This window comes from Alligator mississippiensis, chromosome 12 (assembly GCF_030867095.1).
Source record: "Alligator mississippiensis isolate rAllMis1 chromosome 12, rAllMis1, whole genome shotgun sequence".
NCBI classification, from domain to species: domain Eukaryota; kingdom Metazoa; phylum Chordata; order Crocodylia; family Alligatoridae; genus Alligator; species Alligator mississippiensis.
Window position 1 is genome coordinate 16542269 of NC_081835.1, and position 14598 is coordinate 16556866.

The 14598-nt window shown below is 41.0% G+C and overlaps 1 protein-coding gene across 5 annotated transcripts in view; it reads right to left on the bottom strand.

Annotated features, from left to right (window-relative positions):
- Positions 1-1405: 1405 nt before the first annotated feature.
- SLC6A6 (solute carrier family 6 member 6) overlaps positions 1406-14598 on the bottom strand; it is a 70502-nt gene continuing 57309 nt past the window's right edge. For all 5 annotated transcript variants that reach the window (XM_059715670.1, XM_059715668.1, XM_059715667.1 and 2 more), the window contains 4 exons: positions 13280-13382; positions 11846-11946; positions 10830-11000; positions 1406-8492 (listed from right to left, as the gene is read on the bottom strand). In XM_059715670.1, coding sequence (XP_059571653.1) covers positions 8352-8492; positions 10830-11000; positions 11846-11946; positions 13280-13382 — 516 coding nt within the window. In that variant the 3' untranslated portion in view covers positions 1406-8351. The remainder of the gene's footprint in view (positions 8493-10829; positions 11001-11845; positions 11947-13279; positions 13383-14598) is intronic.

The window sequence follows — 14598 nt, forward strand, 5'->3', positions numbered from 1 at the left end:
GTGCACGTTGTATAAATACTTGCTAATGTAACGTGATAAATGTGGTCTCAGAGAACAGTAGCCTCTTCACCCAGCCTCCTTGCACACCAGGTAAGAGGTTCCCACTTGAGAGTGGTTGCTTGGAAAGAAGGACCTGACTGCCTTCCCCATTAAGGAGCCCTACCCAGTTACAAAATACGCACTGCACAGGGTTGTTTGCAGGGCTGATTGCTGTGGCTTTACAAGGTCCTAGGACAAATGTTGTGGGGCTTGGGAGCCACTGTTAGTAAGGAGGGAATAGCATCCCTCAGTCTTGTTTGCCTCAACAACCTGTGCACCGTTTCTCATTGACAGAGACAGCTTTGTTGCCTGAGTTAAATGCTGAGGTGCTGCGTAGGCTGCATGTTTTACAGGTGGACAGCATCTGTCACCCTTTTTCAGGTAAATTGAACTCCATTGGGCTCAAATGAATGGAGTTAGAGACAAGGTGAATTTGACTGAATGGGTTCGGTATTGAGGCAGGAGGGGATGCTAGCTCGTATGGAAGTCCGGATCCGCTGGGGCGTATTCTACACCAGGGCCTCAGACCCGAGGGTGAAAGTCGCTGAGATGAAGAAAACCCACGAGGCACTGACAGTGAAAGGGATGGGGGGAAAAAAGAAACTAGTGATCTCCAGCAAGGTCAAAACAAAGAGTGGATATGAGTGATAGGAAGCAGATCAATGTGATCAGCCAAGCTGTAAGTGAAGGGGACAGAGTCTGAAGCTCAATTACATTTTCCTTTACAAGTATTAAGAAAACACCTGTAGAAGCCATGCAGGTCTCAACGAATTATATCAATGTGGGTCCCAGGGTTGGTCCAAACACCCATCTGCAGTCCTTGCAAGGTGCCCATCACTGGATGCCTCACTATTTAGAGAGTCTTTATGAACAGCAGGAAATTTCCCTGCCATCCAGCATCTCTCTGATGTTTCTAAGGAAAGCAACGTGCCAGGCAGACGACACTCCCTCCCCACCCCGCTCCACCTCCTCTGTGAAAGGTGAACAGCACCTTCCTCATCTCTCCCAAGAGGGTATTCACAATCAGCATTTGGACAAAGGCCAATGGCTAAAGTTAACACAAAAGAGTTGGGGAGGGGAAATGTAAAATAAGGCATCCATTTAAAGAAAATTCGAGCAATCTTCAAATGTTCAAGATTGGGCAACAGCATGCAAAAAAACCCCACGACCCTTTGAACTCAAGGAAAACATGATTTTTTAAATCCACCCAGGGCTGGGTACAGCTGTAATGAGGAGCCAACACACTGAAACGACTGTTATTCCCAACTACCCTATTCTTAGAAGCTATTGCAAAGAAGGTGTTGAGCTTTAAGACAGAACAGCCCCCACAGTTCATCTGAAATGAAAAACAAAAATGAAAAACACATTCAATTTATAAAGGAACATTTTATTTTGTTATAAGGTGATTACAAACCCATCTAAAAAAGCAAAGATGACTTAAAAATATCGATATACATTTTATTTCTCTAAAAAGCAAAACAGAAACTGCAAAGTACAAACATTTACCATATACACAAAGGCTAAGTTTTAGGATTAAGTTACACTCCAGGATCTTATTCAAATACAAATATTTCTTCCTGGAACAAAAAACTTTTAAAATGTTTTAAAAATGTTTTTAAAAAAGTTCAGATGACTTTTTAAAGGAGGACACGGACATGTCCTCAGTCTGCCATGTACTATTCATCACATGTTACAGTCACAGTTTTTAGGAACTTAAATGATGTTTTAAAAAACCACCACTGTTTTTAGCCAAAAACATCAAACAAGATGGACCACCTCTTATAATGTGAAGTCCCTGGAAAGCTATCAGGTAACAATCACAACATTACACTGAGAAAACAACATCCTAGTAAAACAGCACATGTTTCAGAGCAATACTTTGAATCCAATGAGAGAACATCCTTGGGTTTTTGGACAGAAGCCGATCATAAACCAATTCTAAAAGACCCTTGATGTTTTGGCTTCTCCGCAAAATCTCAACACTGGAGTTCTCCCATTTTTTCTACTATACAACCTTTTTTACATCTCAGATGCAGAAGCAGAGATCAGCAATCTATAGACAATATGTTCCACAATAAAGAAGCAAGTCCTCTAGTCCCAATCAGGCTTCACTTTCTGCTCTCCCAGTACTCTTGTTTGGGTGTCAAATCTCACACCTTGGGCCATTAGATATTCGTTCACTTAAGGCTGTTTAAATGGTTTGCATGTGCTCCAGGACAGGTGACAAAGATAATGCACTGAAATGAAGGTTTCAGTCTTGCTCTGCAAACCTGCGGTGCTCTCGGTTAGACCTATTTTAAATTCCATGCTGCTCAGGGAGTGCAATTTGTTTAGCCCCAGCAAGATTTATTTCCAATTCTGACTTTTTTTGTGGATATGCTAACAACAACGTTGTTGAATGTTTTTTCAACCAGTTTCCATCAATGATGGGATTGTCTGGAAGCTGAGAGTTTCAACCATTTCAGTAACATTTTCTATCAAAATTCAGTTTTGGTGAAAAATAGCAAGAGAAATTGGTAGAATGTCTCATGGATTTTCCAATCTAATTTTTTTAAGCAGCTTTGCCTGTTTCCTTGCCAACTATCGCTATTTGCTTCTTTCTGAGTTTAAATCAAACCTAAAGTTGTCCTTTGTTGACCTTCTTCAGATTTTTTTTTTTTTTAGTTCTTGATTTAGTTCCTGAAAACCATCCCAAACTGAAAACATGCCAATTTGTTTTTCATTGGAATAAGATGTGAAAAGTTAAATGAAACAACTATTTGATGTGAAGATTTTAATTTGGGCAGATATAGGCCATTTTTTTCATCAGAAAAAGATCCGACAGGAGCATTAATTGGTTTTCTGTCATCTGTGAAGTGTCACTAGTTGCTTTAGGGATGCTTTCTTTGTCAGGAGCAGGGAGTTGTCGAGATACTCTGCTTTCCTTTCCTGAGGCATCTCAAAATATATTAGTGATACTTCACACAGGTGTAAAACCAATGTACCCTAGGTAATACTAATTCCTGTGTGAGCAAGTGTATGCCATTCAGGGCACCTGTAGCTTAGGTTAAAACTAATTATCAAAGATTAAACATTATATCCTGATGGTTCCCAAACTAGTCTAATCCAAGGTTTAATAACCTCTCTTAATCCTAAATGCAAGGCTTGTAACTCTGGAAGGGATCAGCCCAAGCTATGATGGCTAGATACATATCTGAGCTCTCCCAAAGCTTGGGGGATGTGTTGTTCTGTGGTTTCTCTACAGCCTATTATAGACAGAAGGGGTAGCTATTATTTTTATCCCTGACCCAATCTTCCCCAAAGTTCACCCATGTTGGATTTCAGGCTTTTGTTTAATCGCATCACTATTCACTAGAGGCTGTCTTGAATGTTAGGCTTCTTGTGTGTGAAGACTGGCTAAACTTTTCCCATTCCCTCTACAGTCCATCACTGTGAATCTTCAAGTGAGGTGACATGGCATTCATGCTATAAAATACTCCTAAGAAGGAGGAATGACTTTTTTTTTCTTCTTAAGACCAGCATACTTTGCCAGGAGTGCCTAATCAGGTCATCTCCCAAGACCTATAATGTGTAACTCCAAAGTAAAAAAACCATCTCTCCTAACCACGTGTGTATGTGTGTGTGTGTGTACACGTCTGGTGGTGGGTCTCATTTGGTATTCTAATGAAACATCACTGTCGTTGCTACAGGAAGTAGGAAAAATATGCTGAATTTCCTGGAGGTGATGTTAGCCATCTATTTTTTTTTTCCCCAAGTCCACTTGAATTGCTGTTAGCCCCTGTCTACTCTACTCAATACAGAGCTTATTTAACTTATTATTTACCACTATATCTCTCCACCCAGGCATTCAGTGAGCCCAAGATATGGGGTTTGTAACCAATTGCTCTCAGGCTTCAATTCTCCCATTGAAGGGGTTTAGACACTGATATCTGCAGCTGTAAGGTCTGAACCCAAGTTATCCCAGGTGTGACAAGTAAAAAGCATAGTTGTGCTCAACAAATTCTAGCAGGCCAAGATGAGGCTTTTAACGTGTATCAGCTGGATGTTTTCACGTGTCCTAATGAAATCCTTTAGAGAAATGCAGGACAGAGACCGGATAACCACATACACACGCACCTAAGAAGGTAGGATTCATACTACACTAACAGCAAGCCAGGGCTCAGATCAGCCAGAGGTAATGTTGGAGGTATGGCATGATAAACATGCCCTGTTGATGGTTTATCTTGTTATATTTAGAAGGCTGCGGGCTGCTTTTGCCTCCTAAGTGCATGACTGCAAATCAGTTTTGCTGACCCACATCCCAATCCAGCAAATCAGGTTGAATACTAGCATTTTTCAGATGGTACACAGAACTGCTGTGCTCCCGTGATTGTATTTGCTGCACAGGAACAGACCCATTTTGTATCCAGTATCTTACACTTCAGAAAGTGCTTTTCGAGGCTTATGGATTTAACTGGACTAAATTCATCAATGCACAAATGAAAAGGAAAGTGAATGAGGACCAAAACTAATACTATGAATGAAACAACATGGTATAACTATCAAAGGATGGACTACTGGATATGTCACTGTAATAGATGCCAAGCCAATGAGATCATGACTAATGAGCGGTGAACCGACAGAGCATGGCAGGTTTGCTTTAGGTAAGAATCCCAAATTTCAGATGATAATTGGAACTGCTTAATTTGAAAATCTTCTGGGAGAAATCTTCCCCATACTTTCTGACTTCAGCTAACTTGAAAATGCCATTTCCAAACCCAGTAGAAACTACAAGGTATAAAGGTGCATTAAATGTCACAGAAAACAAACAGGTTTGGGGGTTTTTTTTGGAAACGCATACATTTTGTTTCAAGGTTTTGGCCCACAAGTTGGGATATTTCTCTTGTGGCTCCAAACCAGTTAATCTACAAACAGTTGCAATAGTTTAATATTTAATTTATCAGTTACATAAGACAGGTAGAATAGGTCATGTTTCTACAATGTAAATTAGAAAAATTAGTCATGTTTACAATCATAAATAGGTAAAAAATACAAATGTTTTTTGTTTTTTTTTAATTTGGCAGAATATAACGTTGCAATGCAAATTTACCATCAAGTAAAATTCAGAATTCTTAGGGGAAAATGGAAAAAAACCAAAATGAACATGCTCATTGGAACTCATAACTTAGCAGGAGCGGAGTCTTTTGGAGTGAGTGTTTTGCTGAAAGGATGATTCAATTGCTCTTCCTCAGTCCAGCCCTTCCTTGCAGTCAGGCTAAACAGTACGTCAGGGCCAGAAACGTGCCCCAAAAGAGCCTCAGTGAGGTCACTGTGTATGAGCGTGACGCTTTCATTTGGAACATGGAAGCAACTGATTTGAATGGCACGGTTAGGTCAAAAAAAGGGGCTGGGCTCCAGTTCTCCTTTAAAGGTGTAGCACTGATCCTCTGGTTCATAATTCAAAGCCACCCTCCACAATGAGTGATGCATGGTGAAATCTCCATCTCGGGCTCATCAGATGCTTTTGAAATCTCAATATGCAAGTGAAATGTCATACAATTTTTTGTCCAGATATGCAGCACCTAATGCAGGTGCATGCTGGGGTAACAGGTGTGTGCTTAACCAAATACCATGTCAAAGCATCAATGTTATTTTAATGTATCCCAACAGAAGCAAGGGATTTAACCATGAGCCTCATGCTCTGATTTTAATTCATGTTTTTGTCATGTGTACACTAAGTGTGACAGGATGCTGTGCAAGATTACAGACCTATTCCAAAGCCTGCAACAGTCAGTGAGTTCTTTCATTGACTTGAATGCACTTTGGATCATGTTTTTCTTGTTTCCTCAATTGTTTATAGCATGAATTATAGACAGCATTAGCTTCAACTCAACCCTCTTGATTTTGCTTGATTAAAGGTTGTTTTTTTAATACAGTATTTTTTCCCCTTGCATAAAGTTCTGAAAAAATCCACTTGGAATCATATTGGCTTAGGGCAGCCCAGAGGGATTTCCAAGACATCTGGAGTGGCCTAAAAATGACTACTGCCAATGGGCAAGCCTAGTGAGATGTCATATTTCTCATCACAAATTGTGGATGTGTTTCCTTTCATACTACAGTAACTGGAAAAGCAAACCAAAGCAATATCATATTGGCAGTTATTGTTCCTGGAAGAAGAAGGAACAAGAACCCTCCTGCTCCCCCCTCCCCCCCCCGCCCAATTTAAAAACACAGATAGACTCAACCTAAAGCAACGCTCAACCTACAGAAGTTAGCTTTTTATTATTATTATTTTGGTTTTGGTCCATTGTGAACTTCTAAATTGCCCTGTCTGTTTGACATGAGTATCTACAAGACTAGAAAGAGCATGTGTGTGTGGTGCAGTGGCTAGCTAGCACGTGGGACTTTTTTTTTGCAAATGTAGGAATGTTAAGAATTGGATATGTTGCTCTTTAAATGGCAGAATCTGCTACTAACGGACTCTGCTGCCAAAAGTGTGAGCAGGTATGACTTTGCTACTGAATCAAGCCTTTTCTCCACATCCCTTTGGATAGCCAAACCATGGTACCACATAAGGGAGGATTCTTTCCAAAGAATGATGCCCAACTAGAAAGAGCTGGTTTCCTGCAGAGTCTCCCTGCCAAAACACACTATTGTTAATGAAACATGGTTCTCTCAGAAAGTTGGAAATTCTTTAGGGAGTTGAACCCTTACTATAATTCTTAATTTGGCCTAGGGATATTGGTGGCTGATCAATACTCAGCTCAGCTACAGCAGTCCAGCTTTTTAGAAGCTTAGCACTGCCTTACTTAAATTTCTTTAAACTGGAATGCTAGGTAATGCTTTAAAACCAAAGAAAATCACATACCGTTCTGACTCTTCACTTGAAACCCCTAACGCCCTATCTCCTAGAAGACAGAGTCCCAGCCCCCATAAATGCATTCACCAACAGAAGCAAAAACGATGGCAACATGGTCCAGTGACAGAACAGGGTAATGGGGGGGTCAAGGGTCCAGTTCTACCAGTGCCTTTCCGAAACATGGGTAAACCACTTCATGGCCCCTGTCCTTTGCCTGCTTCCCCAATAGTAAGAAAAACAGCAAACAAATCAGGATAATCCTTACATTGGTAGAGCATGTGGGGCTAGATGGATGAAAAGCACCTGAGTCTGTGCTTAAGTACTCGTGTCATTTTTTGTTGTTACTGCAAATGCACTTGTTGTGAATAGCTGCTAGGTTAACTGGAATCCTCAAGGTGTTTTTCTTCTGATATCAAAGCCCAATAGTTGAATAAAAACAATCCCAAACATCTTTCCCATTTTTTTTTTTGGTTTTGGAGTTCCACAGATACCAAATGCTGCCTTCTCTTAACTCAGCTCTTCGGCACTTGCATGCTTTTCTCCAGAAAAGCCTAGTGTTCTGTTGCAGCAAAATTTAAGTTGAACTCAAGTACCCCCTCGACTAAAATACAGCGTGCAGGAAAACTAAGGGGTTGTGTCCAGAACTTCAGACTCGCACAAACCTTTTGCTGCAGGCAGTCAAAATTTTGCTAGAGTAAAGAGGGCTGAGTTGGCAAACTTGCTCTCTTCTGCGGTCATTGCCTTCCACAGTGATGAAGCTCCTCAGCTGTGCTCAGGAATGACAATGATCCTGATTGGTCTTTTGTTCCTAACCGCTTCTCCTCCACTCCAAACGTCTCACCTCCCATTGAGCAAATATGTACATTTTTTAGCATGGACCATGACAAATGTCACAGTGTTCAGTACCCTTTTCCTGATGTGAACCTGAAGTCTGTCATTCGCCTCATTTGAACCAGAGGAAAACAAAAGTACTACACCTTTGAAAAACAAACTCTCAGAGCAATATCTGTTGTTTTCTTTTTCTTTAAAAAAAAAGGAAAAAAAAAAAAAAGACCTCTCAACAGAGCTCATTTGTGTGTTCTAGGGTTGACCCTGTTCCCCACCACACCAGCACCTAAACCTGGCTGTCCGAGACTTGAATATATTGCTGGCAAGACAATCAATTCAAGTGGTAAGGAGTACAATATTTAGAGATAGATATATACTTAAAAAACCCAATAATAGTAAATTCCTGTAATATATCTAGTCTGATATGAAAGCTTGGCCTCCCCAGAGAGGTGTCTGCTGTGATTACCTTACAAAATATTTAAAAAAAAAAACAAAACAAAAAAAACCACACACACAAAAAATAACTTCTCTGTGAGAAATAAAAATAAATCCTAGTGCAAATATAAAGCTCTGTAAACCTGGTCCTATGAGAATCTATGGTTAGTAAACGGCAGTTAAAGCAGGTTTATCCTCTCATAGAGAGAGCTCACATCATAGTCTCCACAATGATATGAGTTGGCTTGATCAATCCGCCATTAGCAGTTCCATTGGCGCAAAATGGAGTGGCGCTTCCTCTGTCCTTGGCCCACCGATTCACTTCCTTGGGGGCAGCCACTGCTTTTATCCTCTGAAAGGAGAATGGCAAAGACAGTCAAGGGTTAGAAAAAAGAGCTGCCTCAGCCCTGACAGGTAAATCTATCATCGGTAAAATACTTCTCTCCAAAAAAGGACCCAATCTCCAGCTGTCTCCCAGGGCTAGCACTCACAAAGGCTTACCACTTAGTGCCACAGGAAGACGTAGTAACTCCATCAGGAAATTTGTCTCTCTGGCTACACATTAACAAAATTACCAGTCTGAGACCAAGTGAACATGTATTTTTCAAGAGAGCTTCAATACAACCCCCTTTGTCTTTTTGTCCAGAAGGTAAATCTGAAACCAACGGGAGACAGGTCCTTAATCTACTTGGGGCTAGCTGTACTTTTAGAAAATGGGAAGCAAAATCTTCCTAAAAGTCAATGAGCTCTACCAACACATAACACAAGAATGGTATCTATACCTCATAGAGTTTCTGCTTTAAGACAAAAAGGCAAATGCAGCAAACAATGAGACACTGCCCGGGATGGATGAGAAGTTGATGGCTTCCTGAAAGGAGGCCCAGTGGCAAGAAGAAAAAGAGTGCTGAAAAAGAAACTGATAGCCCAAGGATGCTTGGGAACACAGCTCTCCTAAACCCCAAGTGCAGTCCCATACAAGCTGTTTAATAGCTCATGCACGTGTATCTGAAGGAAGCATATTTGGAGTAGCCCAAGTAAACAGAGTTTCTCAACCTATGACACCTGAGTTTTCAGTGCACAGGAAAGACTGTTGTTGCCATTATCACTGAACACTGTGGTTATCAAAGGTATCTTAAAGGTTCATGTTCACCAAAAGATGACCCTGCCCCATCTATAAAGTGTTATGGAGACTTGGCAGGGCACAACAGTTCCCTGCAGTTCTGTATAGCTTTTGAAGTGTGTATCTATAACTACTGCAACAGAGCAGGTGAGGGAGTAGTGTAGATACTGAATGAGATTAGCTCTGTTGTCCTATTTTTCTCTGTGACTAAGGTATCTTATTTGAGGACTCTCATCTTGGTGGGTTAAGATTAGAGATGGGGTTCTGAGTGCACGCAGCATACCTCCCTAAAAAGTAATCTATCAGCTTCCAGGCTTGGTGCTGCACCTAGCCCTCCAGCCCACCTCTGAAAGCCATGCCTCTGCAAAGGCAGGAAGTGAACCTAAAATCAAAGCCTCTCTGTTGAGCTGGTGGAGAAACAACTTGCAGTTGTGGGTTCTAGCAGTCCCCCAACCCCATCTAAATGTGAACCTCCAGTGCTGCAGGATCTTCTCCAGGCCATATGTTTTCTCTCTACATGCTGAAAATGCAGCAGTTCACTGCCAAGCTACATCAGTTCTCCCAGTTCTCACTTCAGAAGGAAGGAACTAGATGGCATCTGACATATATTCACTCTTCTTTGCTTAGTCTTGTCTTATACGGCAGCTTTAGCTACTTCTAGATCTCTCACTTAATAGATGGTGATAATGCAGACAAGAAAATGAGAAGCCAATAAAATGCCCTGGCAGGAACTGGAAATTACCATTAAAATCCTATGGAGAGAACAGCCAAAAAAACCTCAGGTAGGAGCTTTCTTAATGTCTGTGAGGCTTTTGTTTTAGCCTGTCAGAGGGATGGCATTTTTATATGGACCTAAATCTCTCTGAATGCAATGAGTTTGTGGATACAGGATTTAGATTTGGGTTGATCCTGAATATTTCCTTTTCTTGCTGATCTATGTATGGACAGGGATTCATCTCCCTGGCTTGAGAACTGAGCCCTTCTGCATAGAAGTATATTTCAGTCGCAAGGTACTCACAGAGGGAACAATTAGCTGGCTTGCAGAAATAGAAAGCAGGTAAAATCCAGTATGACTTTAGGCTAGAGAACGTTGCGCGCATTCTCTTTAAACAGGATTATATTGTTTGCCAAAAGAACTGGTGATCTATGCAGGTCTCATACTCCCTGCAGCAGAAGTGTCTGACCCCATGCTGTCAAGGGCCACAGTGGCAGGCTTCCAAGGGCTGTTTTGATTTTGCATAAAATACAGCAGGTTTCAGCACACCAGAGGCAGTTTCACTAAGGTCACACAGCGCAGCATGACATGGTTAGGCTTTCTTATCAGGATGGCGAAAGTGGAGGATCTCATGCTGTGGCCTGGGCCCTGCAGGGGCAACCAACCCCTGTTAAACATGCAGGCAAGGGCAAACAACTTTGTGAGACTCCATTTAGGCCTTGCTTCGTCTGCTGCATATTGAAGTAACTTTCCTGCAGGTCATGTCAGAAAGCCTAAACTTCTCTTTTTCTCCTCCTCCCAAACCCTTTCTCTCAAGCATCCCCCTACTTCCCAATTCAGAGGGTCATTCATACCTCAATGAGCGATCCATCTGACTGTATGATGCGTATGACCATCACCATCGGGATGCAGATCATGGAGGAAAGGGCAAGAACCCAACCCAGACCAATTGCCCAGTCAGGATATGTGTAGACCTTGTTGTAGGTCAGAGGTTTATACTTGGCCAAGGAAAAGATAAAGCACCCCTGTGAGAGACAGAAAGAAAGGTTAGAGAAATGATGCTGGAATCATGGATCCACTGTAGCTTAAATACAATATGGTATTGCTTGATCTCAGAAAAAGGAAGCAGTATCACACAATGCTGGTATACTTTACTAAGTGTTTATAACCAAGGCTAAGACACCCTAGAAGGAGCTCTACACCTATATGTATGTACACAGTTGAGAGGTGACCCAACTACAGAAGCACTGAGTAGAGAACCAGGCACCGAAACTGAGAGCAGCGAATAAGTCTGTCTCATGCTCTGAGTAACCCCTTTGCTGGCCAAGGGACAGCGTGGAGGAAGAAGCCATGTGAATCAAATGCAGAGTGCAAAGAAGCCAGAAAAGAAATAGGTTGAGACAAGGAGTCTGGGGAAACTGAAGCTTAGGGGAGCAGAAGAAACTGCAATCTGGGATTGAATTGAAAGGGAGTGACTGGGACCAGTTCTGTAAAGAGACTGGGGTTGGAAGCTGGTGAAGGACATGGGGGGGCTGGGAGCCAGTTGAGAAGGGCTGCAATGTTTAGATTAGATGAGAGGCCAGGGGGAATACTGTGACTCACTGCACAAAGAGACCCTGCACAGGCAACTTTAATTCTGGCTTTTCCTAATGTGTACGTGCTTGACTTTGCAATCTTAATAGATCTAACAATATTTTGGTGCATGTTACATAATATTGAATAAGAAAATGGACCATTTATAACCTACATATGTCTCTTGTAACACGGGATGTGAACGTGGTGACACTCCATTCACCACTCCCCTCAAAGGAAACCAACATGACAAAAAAAACCACGGACAGGCTGTGGAACAGCATGATTCAGTACTCACCACACAAAGAACTGGTGTGATTAAAATCCAGCTCCATTTCATCCAGGGACCAGGTCTGTATCCAATCATATCCTCAATGGCATCATAAATATTATCAGCGCCTGAAATATATAGTTACTCCATGAAGAAAAGAACATTTATCCAGAGCCTGCATATACCAGCTATGCAATATAGTTATACAACATGACTGAGCAAGGGATATTGCAGTAGGAGATCTGCACCCTTGGGTCTAAGAGAGAAGGCAAAGGGGAAAAAAATCTGATTTGTTCTGGGTCAGTGGGACTTGATGCGTACAGAAGATTGTATCCAGCTGTGGGTGCCAGACATACTGGACAAGACTACAGACTACACAAGATGCTTACTGTGCATTAGCTTAATAACACTGTGCAGTAGTGTGGTGGTTAAAAACTGTGCTGATAGTCTACTGCACAGTATTAGGCTAATGCGCAGTAAGCGTCATGAAAAAAGCATGTGCTGGAGCTACTGCTCAGTAACTCTAGTTAGTGCGCATTTAGTTAGTACTTTATTAAACAAGTGCTAAACTAAATGCATAGTACCTAAGGCAGATTAATGAATGTGTAGATGTGCCCACTATTTACTTTTTCAGGGATGTTCATTTCTAAGGTGAAGAAGAAATGTTACTTTACAGGACTTTGTATAATATACCAGTATTATACAAAAAGGGTGAAATACAGGTCTAGAAATCTAAGGCTGGCTTCTAGAAGAGCCTACTTGGCAGTGTTGGAAGGCTAAAGGATATTTCTCTTCCTTTGCCTTCATAAGCTATTCCATACCTATCTAGGTACAGTGGAATGCTAACGCTGGCGAGTCCGCTGAGAGTGGCAGGGGTTGTGTGTGAGAAAGGAAAATATAGCAACAGATACTATCCATCTGAATGTAAATGTGACTGTCATTCAAAATGAAAAATAATAAAACAAAAACTAAAATAAAACCTGGTACATGAAGAATTATGGCATCAACCATTCCTAAGCAGCCAACGTAGCAAGTTTGGCTACTGTCCGACTCAGGAAATCAGTATCAATTAAAAATATGGAAATATAATACATTTTCAGTTAGGTATTTACAAGTTTTCTATTTGAAGGACTTGACCCATGTAGAAGTGAAGGGCTTTGGGAGGCAGTTCTTTGAGAAACAATCAGTGCTTTTCACTGCCAGCCAAAATTTCAACTCTGGCCTCTTAATTTACAGATGCAAATGTTTAATTGGGCACCTGTCTGCCTGAAAAATGTGGAGGTTGGCTTGAGCCCAGCTCAAATGTAGTGCTCAGGGGTCAGTGTAAATTCACATTGAAGGCAAAATATCAACATTTCCAAAGAAAAGTCTGGAATCGATAGTTCTGACTGTTGAATGGTGTCTTGCTAGTGCTGATTATTTTCATTATTATTCACTGAAGATTTGTACTAGGCCACTTACCATAAACCCAGGCTACAGCAATACATTCAAAGAATGCAACCCACAAAAGGCATACACCACTAGCTGCATAGTAGTCAAAGAGTTGAAAAACATACATGCCACCCTATAGAGGAGAGAGACAGAGAGATAAAAGGTTAGGCTCAGTCATTAAGACAATGTGTGTACTGGACCTGACTGATTAAAATTGTTTTTTGCTTGGGAGTTCTAACAGACTCTTTATGAAAGGTAAAATTCTACCAAAAATATTTTTCTAATTGCTTTTTAGCATGTAAAAATGCCGTAGAATCATAGATCTATAGGGCTGGGGGAGATCTCAAGAGGTCATCCAGCCCAGCCCCTTGCTCAGGGCAGGATCATCCCTAGTTAAACTATCCCAAACAAATGTGTGTCTAACCAGCACCGTAACCTTCTATGCTGCATCTGTAAAAATAAGTACTTAGCACTAATTTCCCCACACACTGTTCTTGTTTATTATAGAAAGAATTATAAACTTGACAGCAATTGAAAAAAATTAAGCCACTTAATGTAATCTACTGAGACAGTTTTTCCCTCTTAAAAGTATTTTAGGGTAAGCTTTTATGAAATCATATAATGGAAAGAAATAACTGGTCTTCAACATGAACTGCTCTAATGTGATGAAAAATGCAAGGCAGGTCACCAGGAGGTACCTTCATTTATGAATCTAGCAGAAAGATATTTTTCTCAGGAGGAAAATATCTCACTTTTCTCTCATTTTTAAATATTACATAGAACTGTCCAGATTCATTGCTCTGGCAACTGCTTTAAACAGACAGAACTGAATTTCAATATAGATGTAAATGTTCCTCGCTCTTTATGTTGGTCACAGCCAAACCTTTCTGAGTGTTTGAGTGTTCAAAATATCACTTATGGACGTTATTGTAATTCCCTCTCTTCCCCTCAGATTTTTTTTTTTAAACTCTGATGTTTTAAATGAGGCACAAATTAGTTCTAAAATAACTGTCCCAATAATGCTCTTATTCAAACAGGTTTTTATATTAGTTGGTTGGTTTTTAGACTAGTCTAAACCCAGAATACCTTCACTGATTCAAAGCTGTGTAACTGATATAAAAATCTAGTTCTCTGGTTGCACTGGATGGAGCTTCAACTAACACACCATGCTGAAGTTGAGTTTAGCAATATTAATCTTTTCACAGAAGGTTCCTGTGGCATTTTCTAATTTGAAGCCAGACTCTGATATCTCTCCCACGCTGAATATAGTACCTTAAGCCTGGACTGAAATCAGTGAGACTACCTGCATGAATTCATGGACCAGAACCTGGTGCTTAGCTAATTCCCAC